General features: G+C 39.4%; 1 protein-coding gene across 1 annotated transcript in view; it reads right to left on the bottom strand.

Annotated features, from left to right (window-relative positions):
* VPS54 (VPS54 subunit of GARP complex) overlaps positions 1 to 22271 on the bottom strand; it is a 49971-nt gene that overhangs the window by 10681 nt on the left and 17019 nt on the right. The window contains exons 7-17 of the mRNA XM_085307276.1: positions 20653 to 21038; positions 17007 to 17133; positions 15789 to 15896; positions 12494 to 12549; positions 11307 to 11403; positions 10467 to 10804; positions 8467 to 8596; positions 7339 to 7520; positions 6438 to 6550; positions 4861 to 4924; positions 3083 to 3188 (exon numbers count right to left, since the gene is read on the bottom strand). Coding sequence (XP_085163402.1) covers positions 3083 to 3188; positions 4861 to 4924; positions 6438 to 6550; positions 7339 to 7520; positions 8467 to 8596; positions 10467 to 10804; positions 11307 to 11403; positions 12494 to 12549; positions 15789 to 15896; positions 17007 to 17133; positions 20653 to 21038 — 1707 coding nt within the window. The remainder of the gene's footprint in view (positions 1 to 3082; positions 3189 to 4860; positions 4925 to 6437; positions 6551 to 7338; positions 7521 to 8466; positions 8597 to 10466; positions 10805 to 11306; positions 11404 to 12493; positions 12550 to 15788; positions 15897 to 17006; positions 17134 to 20652; positions 21039 to 22271) is intronic.

The raw sequence follows: 22271 nt of genomic DNA, 5'->3' as shown, positions 1-22271 counted from the left end.
AATATAGAGAAAATAACGTTGTCACCTGAGAGCAAGTATACCAGTTCGTAGCAAGCGTCCAGCAGCAGGACATGTCCAGGTTGAAGTGGGCAGCACTGCTCTCTACAATGCTCTCAGATGTATTCTACCACACAAAATTTCTTGAAGAGCCCTGCCCAGCAAACCACCTGCTTTCTCGCAGCTTGGAGCCTCATATTATGTACAGCTCTTTGAGAACGGAAATCCTAGAAAATTCTTGTGCCCTTTTTCAATTTATCTGCATTAGCCAGAAAATAAAATGWCTGAGAACTACAATTAGCTACTTCCTCAAACGATTCAGTAATCAGTATGCTTTCGTCGTCCCTGGCCTTGTATGCAAGTTTTTATKTATCACTGTGCCCCAGATTAAGATAACCATCAAGGATTTTTTTCATTTCTTTGTGACTTTAAGGGAAGCATGACATGGGATGGAAAACTAATTCACAACTACTGTTGGAAAAACATTTGGTCTGTCTTCATTTCATGACCGTCTTTCTTTTGGCAAGATCTCAAGTATCCTATAAGCTGGAAACAAAGCACAAGGAATTCCATTGTTTTTTCTGCCTCAGTATGCCTTTGAGGCAGAAATATATAGCGAGAGCACATGCAGGAGGAGAACAGTCCAGTGTGCTATTCGGGTTTTATTTTTACCTTCAGTTCCCCCTTTCTGTCATGGACTACAAGATGTCTTTCAAGTTCTACTCTTCTCCATCTGATGCAGCACAGAAAACGTAAGAAAGGAAAAGTAACCCAATGCAACTTGGGGCTTTTAAAAACATTATCCTCACACAGAAGTGATCCTGGAGGAGAACAGGAAGTTTAGGTACTGACAGAGGTTATGGGGTCAGACTAGTTTTGTTCATTCAATTCTCCCAGACCTCCCACTTTCTTTTATGGAAATGGCAGCATATTATGTACTTGTCAAGTGACTTAAAAACTCCCGAGCTCTCAACGGAGAACAGAAGTCTCAGGGCTCAGAGGGACTTCTGGGCTCATGTTTGAACAGAACTGTCCTCTTGGCAATAGGGCAGAAACTGGAGGCAAAACCTACAGAGAGCTCAAAGGCTGACCCTTTCTTTTCCATGGGAAGAATTCATAAGCAATTGCTCTGCAGCTTGCCTCTGCAACACAGACTTCCCTGGCCCTGAATTCCATTTTTTTGCCACGCTCCTGCTCCACAGGTTGTACYTTGCAAGAACTCAAGAGAGAACCCCAAAGTTCAACCCTCCTTGAGAAAAAACAGGAAATAATCTTCCTGACTACTGTCTACATTTCAGCCACAGACCTCAGGACCACATCATGAGCAGCACTAACCTGCTCTCAGTTGCCAAAGTGGAGCATCTGGGGAAAGAAAAACAGCGCACACCTAGCACTCACAACTGAACCAGAGCTATTTGCGCATCTTATCAGAGAGGCAAAAGCTACTCTGGTCTCAGAAAAAAGTCAGGATCTGAAACTGTCTGGCATTTGCTTCCTCTTCTCCTCCTCATAAAAAGCAAAACTTTTCTTTATGCCTCCTGGTGGACTTTAGAAGTAGATCCATCAAGCCCAAGACAGATATTCTACACTGTCTAAGCTCCATTGTGGTATTCAGCTTAGGTTAGAGCCAGCTCACTGACTGTCTAGTAGACCGCTAAAACCATGCTCTATAAAGGATGGAAGACACTCATGCTCGCCTCCTGCAATATGTGAATATTACTAAGTTACCAGATGGCCTGTTGTGGACAAAGGAGCAGGGAAGCAGCTTGTCTGAAACATCAAAAGAGCAATATCCCCTCCTTGTGACTGCTTCGAGGAAAGCATTTCTGCATCCTGCTACGGTGACTGCAAACCTTTTATTCTCAGCACCAACTAAACTAGTCCAGCAATAATGACTTCATTTTGGTTTATACACAGGTGTCGTTTCATTCAGGTTGCAGCCACAGCCCAAAACAGCCCAGAATCTCATTACATGGGAACCACTTTACAGCTCCCATCACAATAAAGACTAGCTCTTGCTACCTTCCGAACCTGCTTTGTTTGACAGCTGTCAAAGCTGAAGCACAGTGACCTGCAAGGACACCTTGACAGGCTCTTTGTTCTGTTCAACGTGTAATAAATGAGCTTTTTTTATTGCTAACAGTTTTTGTCATCTCTGCTGCCAGAAAATAGAAACTATAACAATTACACTGCACATGATGTTTCAGTAACAAGGAATAAAATGTGAGTAAATGTGAATTACTTAGAGCCAGAACAAGACAAGAGGGAAGTTTTGTGGATTAAACTCAATGGTGACTGCAGGGAGAAACGTTCCTGGATCTATATACATGGTTGTTCACTTAAGAACTACCAAAAGGAAGATTATTCAATCTGTCGCTCTTTTAACGATTACGCTTATGTTCAGAACTCTTTAATACCTGATGTAACTTTTGWAGGCAAAACCACAAGTAAAAACCTTGGAATAAATTAACTGGTAGACTTTGGATATATATAACAAAGTTTTTTAGGTGCATTCATGTGCTCCTTTCATTACTATTTACTAGTATTACCTTGTTGTACCTTTCTTCCAACTTTTGTCTTCTCTAGCAAGAAATAAATGACAAAGAGATCCTAGTCTTTCATCACCTTTATATTTTTATAACAGTGGCTTCATCACAAACTATTTTCCACCCTTCTGCTGACAATACCATTACTAACTTGCACAAGCCAAGTGACTGGTTTCTTTCCTGACTGTAGGTACGTCTCAGTGAGATGTGGAACCAAACTGCATTTTCTTCAACAGCACTATTTGTACCTTCTGCCTGAAGGACTAATTGCTATGACAAATACTACTGGATGAGACTTCCAGTATCCCAAGTGAAGAAAAGGAAAGACAGCCTTCCGAAATTACTTCACCCAACATAACTCATTTTAAATGCCCTTAGCTTAAAAAGTCTACCTTGTAACACAGTAACAAGCACAATCATTTCAATATAATTTATATCATTTATATTAAATCATAAAAGCACATGAAGCATGCGAGTCAGGGCACAGTCTGTGCCCTGAGCAACTCCGACCAGCACAGGTAGCACACGCGGGGTCATACCTTCAGTAAATCAGACAGTCGGGTAAGCATATCAGTGGTGATGGAGGGAATGTTATCCACACACTGGCAGTACTCAAGGATTATTCTTATTAACAGCAATACTGTCCTGCAAGAGAGGCAACAGAGCCAAACACGACATGTTATCGCAGTGCACATAAGATGTTGAAAAATTAAACAAAACCCAGTCATATGGACAAAAAAAAGTTATCAAATGCTACAGATTATAGCACTAAATAAACCCACTAATTGATGCAAGGCAAAAGTGAACTGTAAGAAGGATATATAAGCTGGTTATAAAGAATATCCATTTTACAGGGTGGTGGGGGGAAATACTTAACAGGTATGAGAAAAAAATMTCTCTCTAAAGTTCATAGTCATAACTTTTTATTTCCAAGAGTAACTACTGTGGAACTGGAAGTGTCCATTCAGATGTCAGTAGGGAAAAAAAAACCTTAAAGCTTTTTTCTTAGCGTACTGTACAACTCTGGCCAACTGTGAGTGACTGTAAAAATGTATAGCCTGTAGACAATGACAATAATGGGAAAGGCTGTTATGAATGCTGAAGAGTCAAAGACAGAAAGCAGCTGTGAAGAAATAGTGCCAAATATTAAAAAGGTGCCGAGTACCTGTATTTCCCCAAATTCAGTGGGAATTGGAGAATTTGTGAGCTACTGGAATTAAGAAGGATCCACAAAGAACAGGTATTCTCTTGGATTCAAATACACAGAGCAGATACTCTAACATTTCAAAAAATAAAATATTTCTCTTCCTTTAGGCAGCAGGTTTGGAGGAACCTGCTGAGTACAGGAAAAGAATAAACAACCACTGAAAATAAACACGCAGTGAATTTTAGGGGAACCTCTTGGGTGTTTTGGGTGAATACATTTTATTCGATTAAATGTAATAAAATGCACATAGAAATGTAAAGAACTTAAATAAATATTTGCACCAACATGAAGCTGACAATTGCTTCAAGGAGCTAAAAGAAAGTTTCAAATCAGCAGATACGGCTAATCAAACAGATGGTCTACTAAATAAGTTTTTTCAGAGGAATACTCTTTTTAAAGGGTGCTTAAATGCTGCAGCCTGAAATGCTCTTTTGCGGTGATAGCAGCAGCTTACTGTTGAAGTTCTGAGCAACTGGTTTCTGTTCATAATTAAACAACAGCACATCACCTTGAAGCAACTCAAAATGACAGCTGGTCAAAGACACTATGAAAATCAGTACTTTTGTGTTTTAAGTTTGGGGCAAGTTGATATTTTTGGACTCAAGAGAGTGAGAACTTTCACGTTTCACTCCATCTCAAAAAAATCTCGTGCATACCTAAGCATCTCCATCTTTGGAAATGCAGTAGGTTTTTAAATGAAAGCAATACTTGGGTATTTCATATTTTTAGAACTCTTTGATATAATCAGTTTTAAGAAATTATATTCAAACCAAAAGCAATCCAGATACAAAGAAATAAGGTATGCAGCATATGCAATATGCTGTGAAGATAATCTTGTATCTTCACAAATACATGTTTTCATGAAGTAACTGCAAATCAAACAAAACCTTAAATGTCAGCCTAGTTGTTMAAAAAAGAAACAGCATTTTAAAGTACAAAACAACTGGCAATGTTTTATAACTGTCTGGGAACAAAAGAGTAACTAATTGGTGGAAGGAAGGATTTTCTTTTTATTCAAGTAAGATTACTAACAATGTTAGTATTCACTACAGTTGTATTCAAAAGCACTTCCCACCTAACCCACCGTTAAAAGAAAAGACTGCATCTTACCCAACAGTTGCATATTTTTGTCCTTCTACAACGAGGAATTCAGCTGGCTTTCTTTCTTCAGCAGCTAAACATTTTAGCAAGAAAGGAAAAGGGATGAATTGAACAAGCACAGAAAATGTTGGTTTCTAGAAATGAGGTGTTTCGTTGCTAAGGCTTGAGGTGGGGGGGGAGGAATCAATCTTTGGAGCACCACTCTATTTTATATTCCCATGCAAAATGCAGCTGGTCACCCATCATAATTACGATCAGTATAGTTACTTATGTTGTCAGTACACACTGCTAGGATTTTACACCAAGAATCTGCAAACAATATGAGAATTTACTCAGTCATTACGTATAAACAGCTAACGAGCTCAGACAAGTGTCTAGAATATTAGAGTTCATTTTACTGAGAAGCTGTAGGTGCTTAGACTGCATCACCTGTTCTCAAAAAGGAGCTGTGTCAGATTTAACATCTACCTGGAAAGTCTTCAGGCTGCAACAGCAGCTGTCTCTGCCTGCATTAAGACTGCATTAGCTGGTTCATAATCTCTCACTCAGCACTAGATTTAGAAATTGCTAGTACAAAAAGTTACAAATGAAAGAAAAGCGGAGGAAGCCGCAAAGGTATTTGACCATACATTCTCAGAAGATTTGCTGGGCACATTAATATTTTAGCCTCCAACTTTTACTTCTTCCTCAGGCTTAAGAGTGCAAGCTCTTACTGATGCAATTTCTTATCCCCTTGAGGGAAGCTGCAAAAGCTTCTGTTAAAAGCAATGGCTAATCAGCATACATCAGTGTTGGTGATTTCTATGATTAGTGCCCTATATGCCCTCTATCTCCCTTTTTGGGGAGACAGGGGCTTTCTCCACCATGACATTACCATATTTTTTTTCTCCTTTCTCCTCTACTGTCATTTTGCATCCCCTCTATGTATGTTCTCTTCCTACTCCAGCTGTTCGTGTAAGTTCATCACCACCATTTTGAAAAAGCATTCCTATGAGGTAAGGAATGTATAACAACGCTTTCTCATTCTGCACACAAGGAAATGAGGCACAAGAAGAAAAAAGTAACTTATCTGAAGTCACATGAGGATTTTGTAATGAGATAAATTATTGAATATACATGAGTTTTCAATTCCATCAGCAGCCACATAGCATGCCAGCTTTCATTTGAACAACTRGCGTATCAAGTAGTGCAAAGGAGCAAGCACTGTTTTACAAAAATGGGGTGGAGCACCTCAGTTTCTTGCAACAATTCCATGTTATATTCTAGGAAGAAACTGTATTTGTGCAAACACTCTAAGCCTCTACTTTGGGAATACTTGTATAAGAAAGTAGCTCCCTTCCTATGCTAACCTCTAAATACGCAGTTTTTTGGTTTTTTGTTTTTTTAAGGTCTTCTAAGGTCAACTCAAATTTGAACATTGTAAACAGGAAAAAAAAGGTATAAATTCTCTCCCTTCTGCACCCCCCAGAACACAGCAAACAAGCACAGATCAAGACTGACATTGGAATACATCTGGCAACATTCACTAACAGCATTTGCTGATAATCATTTAAATTCAGTTAATAGTAGGATTGCAGGATACCCACCTGCTGCTTTTTTTTCAGGGAGAGAAATTCTGCCATCTGATATAGAATCGACAAGATCCTGAAACTCGGCAGGAACTTCAGCTTGCTTCCAGCGCTCATTGTCCAAGAGAAGACTATTTATAAACACAAAAGAAAGGAGACTGAGAAAACTGAATAACTTGTCCTGATACCTCTCCTGCATGCACTGCTGTGGAATCAAAACTACAGTAATTTTAAAAAAGAGCCAATGGCCCAAAATATTACATAATTAATCTGTATTAGAAAGAGGTGCCCAATGACTGGCAGTAACAAACCAGACACACACTCTATTGCTTGGACACCTTATAGTCTGCTTATTCAGTCTACCCTAGAAATGCAGTTTCATTGGTAGGGTATAGAGATTCTTATGTGACCACTGCCACTGAAATGACATTGAAACGCTGGCATTTTAAGAGCTGCTGATGGATGAAAGCAAATTGACTTGATATATGTTATTAGGAAGGCTGTTCCCCAAGTCTTTTTTTGTTGGTGGTGGGTTTTGTTTGTTTGTTTATGTAAACAAACAGCTGGCTGGGGGTTAGCTATCCTGAAGTTACCAGTCCCTGAGACAGGGCAGCTCTACTCTTGAATGCCAACAAAAACTCGCAGGCAGTCTTTGGTCCTTCCTGTAACTATTACTGTCCCAATTTAGACAGCTATAGAACAATCCAGTTAAATAGATTAAGTTATGAGGAATGTAAATATAAAACGATTCAAAACAAGTAGGTTTTCAGTTTTCCATAAAACAGTTTCCACCCCTCTATCTACTTGTCAGTAGAACTGAATTACTAGTGTACTAGGCAACAAAGGACTTCTGCTTGCCTGGCATACAATTGATAAAATTATTCTTTTACGAACATGATGAGCTTCTACTCAGAGATACCTTAGTTTCGTCCTCCTCTCCTCATGGAATCTATACACAAATCTACTGGCTTGACTCTGAAGCGCTCCTCGTAAGGACATACTTCTTCTGCCACAGATCTGCTCCGTGTCTAAGATAAAGCCTTCCATCAATCGAGAAAGTGCAACAAACTCGCTGGAATTCAGCTTCTCTAGGAAGCCATCCTACATTCAAAGGGAAACGCTGTAAGAAGGTGTAACACCACAAAAATTCAGAGACGTAAAGAAACAACTAGCTAGTGCCTCTGAGGGCCAGAGAGCAATTAAAGATGCAGAATTCAGTGTCCAGCTCTTAATAATATCTCCTACAATAAACTGATTTGACTCCAAGCCAGAGTTCTCTAACAAGGCTCATTCACATACGCAGCTGAAGTTAGTGTTGCTGGGTGTCTGGTTACTGTAACTTTTGCTGGTGGTAAGTCTTACCCCAGACTGCCTACCAGTGCCAAGCAAACAGCGTGTCAGTGTGTTAGGTCTTTTGTGCACTTTCCTTTCTGTTAGATATTGGAGAGCGACAAATCTTAATGCTGAGCTCTTTCAAGATAAAATGTAATAAATTCTTGCTAGAAGCAAGTAGGATCCTAACATAAGCTCAACTACGACACCGTCACAGTCAATTTCATAGTGTAGAGAGATTGTATCTTCCTGTAGTTTTGCACATACTGGGCTAGTCTCAATCTCCAAATATTTTCCCTACTGACTTTACACGAAAGTGAGAGTATTGAGAAGTCCTAATATAGATGCTACTAGTGTTTTAAGTGGCACATTACTTTACCCTACAGGGTACAGAGTAAGTAAATTAGAGTGCAAGCAGCCACCTTGTCATAGATATGTATTCCCTGCGTGGAGCTTCAAAGATGACAAGTCAGGGGAGGCCAGRAAGGGGAGAGGAAGTAGAAGGTCAGAGAAACTCACAGAGCCTTACAATGACATACGTTAATGCTCGTGTGCTCTGGGCATTAATTAACCCCAAGTGCCTGTGAAAGCCGGAACAGTTACTTAATTTCAGTTGAGAATGCTCTTTTAGAAGCCTTGCTTATTAAACCAGTAACATGTAAAAACTTCACATCAAGGACGAGATTCCAACAGCAGTCTGAGTTAAGCTCCTTACCTTCGCTCTCGCCATGAGGAACTTGGCTGAACGATCGTGGCAGATATCGGAGGCATTATAAAGCAATTCTTGAATGTTGTTTGTCAGCCTGCCCAGTTCTAGGTCTGTCAGTTTCACGTCATCACTCATCCTATGAGAGACAGAACCATGTGGTTGAACATGAATTTTATATACATACAAAAAAAGCCCTCTACCTAATTCTGCTCACCATCTGAAGGAAGAAAGAGCCTTGCAGCAGCTTTCAAATACAGACAGTTAATCACCAAAGTGACTTTGTACAGATGGGACCTCTTAAGCTGCTGCAAGTGTCATATCAATCCCTGTGATAAGGAAGTGCACAACTGCACTATCTTAATATTTTGTTTAAAATCCTCATTCTAATTGTAATTAATTATCTAAGAAAGAGAACATAATATAGCAATTATTAATAAATATTACTAAAATTTACCCACCTAAAACTTACCCAGCTAATACTTAAGCATCACTAGCACATGACAGATATACACAGTATTTTTCTTCCAATGCAAGTGTAACGTCTATAGTAGATATTCTGCAGTCCCCACCACCTTAGTCCCCAAGCTATCACTCCATTAACTTTTTAATCTTCAGGCTCTTAAGTCYGTGCTTTTTGAAAATAATTTCATGGCTTGTTAACTGTTTTGAGGCTAGCTCATGGCACAGCTCTGCCATTCACTCAGCTAGTTACAATAACCATTTTCTGGTCTAGTCTAGTACAGCTGCTGATGGGCTGACAGCATGAGAAGAGGGATGAAACCCAGGATGCTATGGAGCAGCAACTGGGCTAATGCTGCCGTAATTGTTTAACTTTCTTAGTCTCCTCCAAACATGGAGCAGGGGTCCTATGAAGAGCAGAAAAGAGATGAAACAAATTCATTTTAGAATAAAAAGTTACGGAACCAGCCTCAGAAACTCTTGTTACTAGAGAGCTCTATCTCGGCAGCTAGCTTGGCAAATTGTTCCAGATCACTTGGGATCCAAGACCTTCCTCCTAACTCTAATTCCTTGGATTCCTCTTCACACTACATTTTACCTCCTGTGTAGCACTGGTATTTGRAGACCTGGAGGCCTGAATCAATTTTATGAGCAGCGTGTTTATTCTAAGTCTTCCAGYCACATTGTAATTTGGAGGGTGCAAACACTGACAGCTGCTTAAACACACAGATATAGATACTTGAGTGCCCACCAGCAGGAGTGAACAGGATACTTGCTACCTCCATCCTTCAGTAATTAAGTGGCATTTCAATTTTACTTTCTAAAATGCTATCCAGATATGCTGGTGTTTGATGTGGGTCATATCCAAGCCCCACACACGCCACGTGTGGTTCTTTTACAAACGTAGCTGACTTCCATCCATAAATATGCAGYGTGCAAGGTTGCCAAAGAGGGAACAGCTCTGCAGCGTCTGGATCACTACAGGGCTGCACTGCCTATGTTACCACAGCACTGAGATGCATTTATTTAACCATGAGAGTCAGTGAGTTGGCAATGAACAGCAGCTTTTTCTCTAGAATTCATCAAGGTATATTTCACTGAGATAGCTTAAAAAAAATGGGTTAGCTATCATGAACACAGGCAGGGAAACAAGATGCTGCAACCAGTCAAGGGCACAAAAAATGATTAATGTCTTTCACGGAATCTAGACTTGCATCTCCCCTGCTYTGCATAGTAGACGAATCCCCAGCAAAACAGAGAGAGAAGGGGCCTTTCTCTGTAAGAGGTAACATACTGGCTCCCTGTTAAACCATACACAGAGGTGAAAATAAAGCAAATAAAACAGTGGGGAGCTAGGGACAGTGTAGTCTGATAGCAGTCTCCAGGGACGATGCTAGAGGGCCATTTTATTTCACTTACCTAGAAAAGCACATTGCTCCGAAGTAAATTTTGAACTGCAACATCAAAAACAATCCCTTACACCTAATACCTCGCTTTAGTCACGTTGTAAGTTCGAGATGGGTAGCACAAAGCCCACATTTACTTACATAATCTCCACTCCTCCTGGAGTAACAGGAGATGACGTTTGCTCTTTGCTGGATGAAGAGTCGGTAGTGCATTCTGGTTCAGAGACTGAATCACTGCTACAAGGCTCACTGTTTGGGGATATGTTTCTTTGAGAGGTAGTGTCAGCTGCTACAGGCAGGAGGTCCCCTTCGCTGAATGCATCACTTATAAACATGCCTTCATGAGTCAGATAAGCTACTTCTGTGTCCGCTGTACTGTCTTTAGCAGGGTCCTTTTGTAACGTGTCCTCCAGGTCTCTGGTTTTTTGGTTCTTGTCTAGAACCAAAAGAACCACGCTACGGATAGTATTTACTGTTGCCTAGAATCAAATATAATGCTTATTACCAAAAAAAAAAAAAATCCTGTAGCACAAGCTTCAGTTGGGAAAAAAAAAAAGATATTTTCTTTTACCAACTAAATTAAATTCTGGCTTTATTTTCTATCATGTAATTAGCATTCTGAGGCAGACTCATTCATCTCTGATGGCAATCAATATCAGATATTTCTGAGAAAGGTGCAAGAAACCTCATTTGGAGTAATCTGCCACATACAAAAGTGCTGTCCTAATCCCTAACCGCCTGAGATGGATGTAATCATGCAACAAGAGGTATTATCTCCCTCGCAATGCTTTCTTTGTTAGCACTAATCATTTTTGCCCTGGATGCTGATATTCACATATCCCTCTTTCAATCAAAAGTTTGAACTCTACAATCAAAATCAACACCTTCAAACTTCAGATGGAAAATAACTTCATCCCATTTCTGCAAAAGGTCTGAACTAATTATGTGAAGCTCTTGATAAATTAATCTTAAAGGTCTTACCTTAATTCTCTTGAGGAAGATGGTAAACTTAGAAAAAATATTCTTTAGTAAATCAAACCACTGAGGAAAATTCATCATCCTCATCTGGTCTGCAAGYCTAAAGAAAGAAGAGTATTCAGGAAGCAGCAGAAGTTTAATGACCATGCTCACTACTATCATTTAAAGAAAAAAAAAATGCTTTAAATGGAATTGTAAATACAAGGAAAATAGTGTAGGCTTATCCAGCAAGACAACAGACATCACCTGAACAGTCATGACACAATGTATGCAAGTGGAACAGGGAAAGAGGCGTTTAAAAATGTATCATGCTATGAAAGTGAGAGCCTCACATTTAACATTTAGCTTTTCCATAGCATACCATTATTTTCCCCTGGGATAAAGACGTATTAAAAATGGGGGCGGGGAGGTAAAAGGGGAATCAAATTGTCACAGGCTATACCACAAAGATACAGGAGAAAACAAACAAACATATTTTTACAAGTAATAGAACCACCTCATTATTAAGCCTACATTGTTGCTTTGCAAAGAGATCAGTTCTGCTAATAAAGTGCAAGTCAACAGTCGATGGCAAAGAGACAAAAAAGTCACTGATGGAAGGAAAGAAAACCTTGTAATAGACACCTAATCCCCGAAATTAAGTTTGTTTTTTTTTTCAGAATAATAAACACTGGAGAATGGGGAACAAACACAGTGTTTTTAAAAAGACCTCGTTCGTTCCCAGTCTCAGTATGAATGTCATACATTCATATTTATTCATATTCACTTTGCCCTGCCAACTGGTCGGATGTTATCATCTTGGGGAAACCCTTTGCTAAGCCAAAAGAACAACAGAAGTGGGCAGGRGCCTCTGGARGTCCCTTGTCCAGCCTCTGCTCAAAGCAGGTCCAACTGTATCAGGCCACAGCCAGTCAAGGTTGAGTATCTCCAAGGACAGAGATGCCACCTTTGGTCTAGAGGGCCTGTAAGTTTAAATTAAAGATTAATAAACATTAGAATCTGAACATAAAGGGAAATATGCGCTATATGCACAGAAGCAGGCAGGATCAGAGGCTTGGAGAGAAACAGAAGAATAATCCTTAATTATTGGGAAATTTAAATACAAGTTAGCACAGTAAATTTATCTATGCTAAAAATACCCATTTCCTACCCCCATCCACCACAAAAAATAAATCTAGCTGTATACTTACTTAACAACCACTTCTGTATCTATTTCTTCTATCTGTGATACCGTATTAACCACACACTGGCGAATTTAAAAGGGAAAAACAAAACAAAACAAAGAGATCTTAGCTTCTTTCTAACTGCTTCTGAGTTTCATAACATATACAATAATCCTCAAGTTAAGTAAGGAAAAGAAAAACAAAGGAAAGACATATTTGTATCATATAACAATTTATTTCTTTAAAACAAAAACAAAAGCCCCCCAAAACGTCTAGTTGCAAACTACAGAAGCCTAAAACATTCACAATTGTGCTCTAAGCTCTGGCAGGCACACCAGCTCTGTTCAAAAGGGACCTGCTTTTCCAAGCACGGGTGCTAAGCATTGTGTCAAAAATGCTTCTCAGGTAAGGTAGTTAAGAACAGAAGCCATCCCTCTTCCCTACAGTCAATCACCTCAGAAAATTTGGGGGGAAACTTCCTTTTCAGTTTTGAATAYAGGATGTAGTGGCTGACTTGAACTGGGAGGAGCAGTACCAATATGCATGGAAGTATATGCCTGCAACCCTGCRCTTTCCGCTGTCAAGGAAGGCCCAGCTATAGCTGGCTCTCATACCACACACGGTATCTGCTACCTGACTATCCTGCTGTYGACCTCCCAGACACTGCCCACCTCTGTCCCTAGATTTCTGCACACCTTTATTGCTACTCTCTGGCCTTTCCTCAAAGAGCACTTGCTGTTCAACTGCAACAGAAGAAACCATCCAGTTTCTGCAGGTCTTTTCCCCCTCTTAAGTCACTTTTCTTTCCAAACTTACCCATTGTTTTACAGTGATTCATTTACTGCTGCTCTTTTCACATGAATGTCTTGTAAGCCCTAGATACAAATCTTAATTTAGACTAAACTGGGAGTTTTCTACCAAACTTTAATCAATAACCTCATTAAATTAGTGCGATGAGTCAGTAGCRTATGAATTCATCTCATCTTTTTAAGTGAACGCGTACAATCCAAACAGTGACTGATGGTACTCACGTCAGGCTACACAGATTTTTCACCTGTGTTTTGAATAACGGTATTCAGTGTGGAAGCTTCTTAAAGACACTGACCTTGTTCTTAAACTATGTAGTGTGTTAAGGGCTCACAGACCTCTGCTCCTTAATTTGCCTACTAATACAGACCTACTAAAATACTGGTCAAAACAGTCCAACAATGAATTTGAACAGGAAACACATTTGAGATGAGAGAGGGGAACAGTTTCCTTTACTAAGGAAAAAAAATCTATAAAAGCCCAGACAATAGGCGACAAGCTAAACATGTTCCACAAATCACACAGAGAGCACTCTGATGCTCTCAATTTTCCCTATTCAGAAACTTACATTGGAAGTTGATTAAACTTCATCTGTTACTGAACAGAGGTGACACCTGAAAAATCCCAACATTAAGACAAAAATTCCCACCAGGATGGAGAAAAGGCTTTATGACAGAGAAGAACAAGCATGGAAATATGGAGCGCTATCTGCCTGTTACATGACTGCACAGAGGATTTAAAGGAAAAACATCACCTCTTGACTGCCAATACAGGCAAGTGAAAAGCTGGTGGAGACTGATGGGCAGATGAACAGTTTTATCCTGTATTACTCATTTATGAATTTTTTGTTAAATCCAGGCCCTTATACAAGGGCCAAGAACAGCCACACATGGGTCTTCCAGGTCCACAGTAATACAGCACTACTAGAAAGTGCTGACAACTCTAGCCTATGCAGCTTTATTTCTGGTGAGACACTCCCCAGCTTTTGGGGCCAGTTCTTCAGTCTGCACTTCTCCACACAGTGCACTCTCATACCATCCTTCACTGCTCTCCCACCTCTCAGTCCTGCCCTCTGCTGAGCTATTCAGGGCACTGTGCACTGATCCAGCCCAGCATCCCATTGCTCCCAGGCAGGCAGARAGCACGCAGCTAGGAGCAGGGATGCTTAACCCTGTTTAAGCTGTGTTGTGGTCAAGTGAGAACGGATTCGTATCACAGCCTAGCCCTTACATGAAGTGGTGGTGCAGCCAGTTACATCGCTGGCCTGGCCGACTCCTTAGCAGCCATATCAGCTTGCATTATCTATAGCCACCCTGCTCAGTTAGAGCAGCCAAACTCTGGGGCTGCAATGTGAGCTGGACTGGGGAAATCAAYTGAGTCTAAAACTAAGTCCTTAAAATAGTAACAATAACACAATTTTCCAAGTTTTTCAAAGGTGAGCAAGTTCCCAATCTGGTTGACAGCAGAGCTGTGAACAGCATGCTATACTGTGAGGACTAGAAAGGTGGTCTTCATCTGATGGCACACCCACCACCTGAATATCTCCCAGCCTTTGAGACACAGGTCACAGGTGGCTCGTAACATATCAGAAGATGACTCTTGAAGTAATCACTTATCTGTATGGGGAAAAACCTTCTACTCCATATTCCTACATATGCATGGTAACAAACAAACAAGATGAGGAAAATAGAAGTACCAAACATATGTTCAAAGCTCAGCCTAAGGTTTTGTTTGCAAACAAGAAAGTATTGTGTCACTGCCCAAAAGAGCCCATGCATTCTTCCCCAGAGAACTCATCTGAACTTTGTGCTTTTTTTGTTTTAGCTGTTTTTAATCTACAAGATTTCCAGTTTGAAGAGACACAGATACACTGCTCTAAATGGCTAGCAACCAAAGCACTGCAGACAGAGATTTTGTTGTTTTAGAAAACAAAAAACACAATTCCTACAGGCAAGCACATTTTCTACCTTCTCAAGTACCTCACCTTGCTCTCTTTTCAAAAAAGGCAGGGATATTTTCCAGCCTTTTGCCATGTGCCTATACTAGGTCTGTGCTAACACTCAATTAATTAATGTTTGCTGTATCATTTACTGGGGAACTGCTTGTTTCAGTTGGGAATATTTTTGACTTTCTTCTATGAGTTTATGGCAAGAAATTATTTTTTTTAAAACAGGGTGTTATTACACAATTATACTATTGGGGAAGGCTGTGTAACAACAGAAAGAAAAAACTAAAGTAAAATCAGCAGATTAGGAAACACAGTATTATACAGGCTTGCTATCTTCTGCCATGCTTGTGCTACCTACTGCTAGCAGAAGGTCCCTCCTGCAAACAGATCTTTGGCTTCAGATTTTTCTTAGTGTCTGCAAGCTCAGCTGCTCTAAACAAGAGACCATCAGCTACCAAAAAAATTCATCAGAGCAGTTCTTAACTACTTAAACAAAAACCGAATAAAACATGCACTTGTAAAAGATCAAGACAATCTTGTCAGATGAGTTAGAAATGTTTGGCTTACCTGTTTAATTATGTTCTTTGCAGTAATAATCATTTCATCTCCATATATCTCATAAAAATTTAGCTTTCTTTGTTTTAAAAGTCCAAATACTAGTGATACAAGTCTCTCCTATCAAGAAAAAATAAATAAATAAAAACACTAAAGATATCAAAGGTAAGGACAAGAAAAGCAATTTTTAAAAACTGCAGAGGAGTAAGACAGAAAATATATCTAAATCCTGTCCACCACATATTTGATACGAGTCTAATGCCTTGAGACTACTGCCACRATTTCATTATACTACCTCCTGTGGCACCACCAGCCAGCCCTTCCTTCTAGCCCCTTTCACTCCTGTTTCTAGCTTGTGCCAGCACAGCAACCTCTATTTGAAACTGAGTCAGAAGAGGAACTGTGCTTAAAAAAAATGTATATATTTCTGAAGCTGATTCAGTTTCTTCATCCCAAGCAAGCATGGCGTGAAATAAAACTACACCATCCTAAGGTGAGGCTATCAAACAGCAACATGAAAGTGGGAAGCAGCTGTAGGACAGAAATGAGAATATTTAAGTCTTACTGCCATTCATTATGTATCATGTAATACACAGATGAAACAGACTGACTAGTTAATAGGGTGTAGCAATTACTGAAGAACAATGCAGGAAAAATCCAGAAAAATCTTTTTCTGGCTAGAAGGGCAATCACAAAAGCTCCATSTTCAGAAGGTAAGGTCTTCAAAGGAATGAGAAATATACGCTGCAAACAAAGCACTCATTCAAAGTAACCATATGCTTGATATAAGGACCCATAAACGCACAGGGAGACAGTATGAAAAAACTGTGCACCATCAATTTTCACTGCAAAACTTTTTTTTTTTTTTATTTTTTTTTTTTTAAACTGTTAACTGCACGGGAGTACACCCTTTCCTCACTTAAAATTGAAGTGATGAGATTCATGAAGTGTCCAAACTAAAACGTAACAAGTATTTAATAAAAATAAGAAAATATTATTTTGAAAAAAAATAAAGTAGGACTGGGTTACAGTTCCAAGAGCTTAGCTATAACTATTTAATTTCATCAAACAAATAAAAAAGGGGGTGGAGGCAGGAATTTGGATTAGAAGAGAAGCAGTGTAAAACGATAATGCTGCTACCAGGGAACTGAGTGAATTAGTTGATGGTAATTAAGTATGTTAAAGATGCAAACATATTCATCAGACAGTTTACTTCAATAACAGACATACCTCTTCTAGAATTTGGCAATCATCTTCTAGGGGTCTATTTAAATCATTGCGAGCGTATGTTGAAAACTCTGCAATCATCATTTTATCTATCAGCTTTTCCAATTCACAAAGCTGTGAGCCAAGATGCCTAAGAAAAACAGCCATTGAGATATGAGCTAAATAATCAACCTGTAAATGAATCATTAGTTCACAGCTGAAGAACATAACCACCCAGCAAGTAATTTGCATGCAATCAGCACTGTCTTAATGGGAGGTTCAAATCATTCACTCCTCAAAGCAGCTGAAACCATGCATTTTTCAGAAGCACTATCACCTTGAAGCAAAATACATGGACTTGAATGTCAACAGCAAWTTCAAATTGGTACCAAGGATGTAGGATCTTTTTTTGTGTTGTTTTGGAAGGTGCTGAGTACCTTCTCTATTCAATGAGACCAACCAAAACTGAGACTACTCAGCGCTCATCAGTATGCAATTGTTAAAAAGGAGTATTTCTTTTGCTTGTCCAGTTCCTCAACTCTTCAAAGTTCTTCCATTTCCAATGTCTGAACATTTAATATGGTCATGGACATTTAATTCACATGACTGAAATACAGTAATAGTTTTAAATGACAGAATAGCTTTCAGACTAGAGTTCTCAAATTTGCCATTTTTATATCTCTCTGAAAATTCAAAATACTTTTTCACATATAGCAGATTTTAAACCATATCTGGCAGATATGCACATGAAATCACATGGGAATTTCTCACATCAAAAAATGCTGACCAGCGTTCAGAATTTGGGCAGCTAAAGAGACTTTTAGCTGAGTGAAATTAAAAGCGAGAATTTCAGAGATGTCGAATACTCCTGGTTTCCTAACTTTCTGTGAAAGCACCAACTTGGAAACATCCAAACTGGAGTTGCCAGCATTTTGTGCCTCCACTTTATCCGAGATGTTCTAGCCCTAACAATGAGAATTCGCCATCCAGAAATACCCAGGAATAAGTTAGACCTTAGTTTAGCCTCCAGCCAAACATCCTGGCTCTGAAGAGGCACCGATCACACATCAGGTCATTTCCATGTCTGATTATTACAATTCTTCTAAATAAAAATAAGGAATGTAGGTTAAAAAATCTTTACAAACACTTAGACTGCAGTAGGTTTTCTAGTCATCTCTGTGTTCTACTTGTAAAGATTGTGGCTTGCCAACATACCTGTGTAAAAATTTACTGGATCTCCATCACTTCAACAATGATGTTAAAACAATGTAAAAATTGTCACTATAGATTTGTAATTTAGTTAACACATGTTAAGTACTTTTTCTAATTAAAAAGATGAACTTGCAAAGGTTAAGAGCTGTAAGACTTTAATACCATCCTATAATAGCAGCAAGCAATGATCATAAAGTTATGACTGATACATACAACCACATGGGATATTAGACTAAAGATATGAATTTACTACTTCATGGCACTATTAAGGAGCTTTCCTTTTTTGCTATAACTAGAATCCAATTACATTTTTCCTGGATCTAGTGTGACAAGAGGAGAATAATTTTTTTTATATATGGATGATCTGAATAGTTTTCTTATTGTCTTACAGTGAATGATTCTGTGACATGTCTCCATTTAAAGCTAAAGATTTCTGTTCAGGAGCAAATTCCACATGCTGTCATACACAGCACACTAAAGTCTTAAAAAAAAAATCGTGATACTAACTATTTATCTCACTTGACAGTGGCAGCACTCTTGCTGAGAACAGAATAAGAACATCCATTCTATATTTCTGAATACAATAACAAGTTGAAGTATTTGTGTAGGGTAAAAGATTTTAATTTTTTAAACAACATTTTACTGAGAAGTTTTCTTCAAGACTGCCATCCTTCCATTGCACATTATTTCTTTGGGCATGCAATACACACAGGCCACTTGGGAGGGAGGGTGCAGGGCTTCTCAGACATAGCTTTGCTCTTGTGTCTCTGGTGGGGGTAATGGTAATTGATAGATTTAAATCACCTTTCTGAACCTTTAATCTCCAAGACAAAGAGTATATTTCCCATTCACACACATATATATTTTTTTTAACTATCAAACTAACCAATTAAGCATTATTCACAGAAATCACTTTTTACATGCTACATGACTGTTTACATGCAAATATGATCTAGAAAGTGAGTATAATTTTAAAGATTGACACATTCTTGGAACATCATATACACTACAATGAGAACATAACAGTATTCTCCGTTGATGTAGCAAGGAAGTACCTTAATCTGCTAACTAAAGCTAATTCTGATGTTGTCAAATATTTGGCTCACTGGAGGGCCAGGCACTACAGCCAAGTGGCTCAGAGCAGGAACACTAGAGGAAGGAAACTGCTGCAGTGCTTGAAAGTGGACCATTTAAGCTAAAAGGAGAAAGACTAACAACTTTCCTTCCAATAGTTCACTAGCTCTCACTCTTTCTGTGAACCAGCTAGAAGGGGATACTCGAAGAACAGCTCAGCAGAACAGAAGGACCAGAGTACTAACAGTATGAAGTTCTGAATATTCATCTTAGTTATTAAGCAATAACCGTGGAGCTAGCAACTTTTAAATCTAAGTATACAACACCCTGACTCGCTGATAGAAAYTGCCAAGCAGATTTAACATGCACTGCTTCTGACAGTGTCGTAACGGAGTGGCAGCTCTGTATATGACACTTTTGTGCTACAAGAGTTGTGATAACTTATTTTGTATCAGCTGAAAGGATGCTGTAGTGATGCTCTTACATATTACACAGGACCTTGCACAGTGCAGGCCCATCTCTGAGCAGAGCTCTAAAGCATCCATTCTAAATGAGAGCAGCCAGCACAGGACCCTCAACATGCCAACTCCCATCCACTGCTGCAGCAAATGGGTGGGTTGAGCAGAAAACAAGCAGCAGTGGCTTGGGCAGCATCTTCCCATAGTTTCTTTTCCTTGTGCTACAACTTCAGCAGCCCACAGAACTGAATTTCTGCTGGATGAGCCAGACAGAGTACCCCTTGGCTGTACACAGAGCAACATGCGAGCAGACATTGATGAACACATCCACTCTGACCAGCTACCAGCCTTATATTGCATTTTGAGCCACGGTTTGATACCTTAGGCCACTTGTGCTGGGTTTAGCTTGCAAAGTTTCTTCCAGCACTGCTGGCATATGCACAGGCTGGAGCCAAACCCACTCAATATATTGTCAGCGCATACTCCTTTAATATCACATGTCTAGGTCCATCAGTCAAGACGAAGGCCTGGAGTGGAGCTATGTGCTAAGAACTATATCTCTGGCGTGCTGGATGCATGAGGACTGCAGCCCACCACTCAAAAGCCATCTTTCAGCTGTGGGCTACAAGCCCTGCAAGATGAAAGCGCAGCCACTGCTCAACTCTCATTTATGCCCTGCACCTTAAGGCATACAAAACATCTAAATATTAAAAGTATTCTTAAAAACAAACAAACAAAACATCACCTCGCTGGTTCACACACTAATCGCACCACTTACCTCACACTCACATTTTGTACCACTTGTACATCATCTTCTGAGAATGAACAAGCATAAACAAAACAATCCCTTTCAGTTTGATGCTACAACATGCTGGACACATGCTAACACCACTTGCATTTTGTCCGTTTTCTAGATGGTCACCTACCGGAAACTATGAATGCCTTGAAGCTCTTGCTGCAACACCTCCTGTGTTGTTGCTATTAAGTCCAACGCTCCAACAAACTCAGAAGTGGAGAGCAGTAACTGTACTGTGGGCTGTGTCTGGTGTACAGTAGCCATTAACTTCAGTTTATTGTATGCTTTTATACAGTTATTTCTAGTGAGTGATAGTCTTAAAATTCGAAGTGATCCTTCACACATTACTTTATCAATTTTGGAGATTTTCTCTCGAAGTAATTTTACAGCCTGGGAGGTTTTCCTGAGGTAGTCCTGCAACTCATGCTGAGAGGTCATTGCATGAAAAAATGCTTCCGAGCGCAGAGAAATTTGATGTGCAATATTGACTTCCACAATATCCAGATAATGGCTCAGCTAGAGAGACAACAGGAGGGAAAAAATGAACAGCACTGTTAGCACATGGCAAGTTTATCCCTGTGCAAACACTCTTTGAGGATATAGTAGAAACGTCTTATTGTATCATGAGGAAATCTATCTAATAACCAAAAATCTTAYGATCCCCAATTAAAACCCTTTGTCATGTTGGCAAGCAAATCACTACCCATTGTAGTTTACTCACTTTTTGAACAAGCTCAAAACCATTTTGGGAAAACCGACTTGGTGGCTCTCTAGCTTGAAAATGACAAGGTAGAAAAGTGAGTAATTTTAAAAGAACTTTCAAGCTTTTGTACAACAGAGGTTGCATACTGGCACTATCACAGCCATTAACTAGGAAACAACTCTAGAGACTAGAGACCTGAAAACTGCAAGAGACCTGTATACACACGCAAATACGCTACATACTTCAGGTCATTTAAAGATGATGAAGATACAGTATAGTATAGCTTGGCTTTGGTCTGGCCCTGCTGAGCTAAAAGATTGTAGCATCTTCTTCATAGAAGGACATATATTGCTGCAGCTGCTCTTTACCAACCAGTCAGAGTCAGGAGTTCCTATGTAGCATATTTCATGTGCACTGGCACTGTGGGATTCCTAGTGACGCAGTACAGCTACATCTTTGGAACATGAATTTCAAATTCCCTATGTCGAACTGTTACCAGACTGCTGGKTTGGTCTGATTATTTGAGCTGTAAAAGCTCTGTGTCCTGCTGTATGCTGAATATGCAAACTCAAAAGAGTGAGGCATTAGGATACTCATCTGAATGCCAATACTCAGACATCTTGGTTTCTAAGAAGTGCCAAGCACTCAAACCTCATGCTGAATTTAAAAAAGGTCCTATGGCTGGTTAAGATCTCTGGAAAATAAAATCAGTTGGAGAATGTTTCCTTCTTATAGTTATTTTCACACTGAATATATTCAACAATAGTGATTTATTGTCTCAACGCAATATGCAAACTCATCTTTTCTGTAACAGGTATAATCAAAAATGTCCTGGGCTGTAACCCTAGCCCATGGTAAAAGCCTACTGAGACAGGCTGATACAGGGGTCAGAAAAAGGGTTATTATGATCATTTATTTGATTGTGGCAAAAAGATGCTCTAGGCCCTTTCATTATGCTAAGTCCTGCAGATAAACCGAACAAAACGACAAAATGCCTCAAAAGAGCTTACAGTCCCAATGTACAGCAAAAAATTGCAGGAGATAAG

Source organism: Rhea americana, unplaced genomic scaffold (assembly GCF_003343005.1).
Source record: "Rhea americana isolate MKP2758 unplaced genomic scaffold, rheAme1 scaffold_256, whole genome shotgun sequence".
Classification (NCBI taxonomy): domain Eukaryota; kingdom Metazoa; phylum Chordata; class Aves; order Rheiformes; family Rheidae; genus Rhea; species Rhea americana.
Note: the sequence above shows the minus strand (reverse complement) of the source record. Positions and strands in the feature narration are given on the sequence as shown.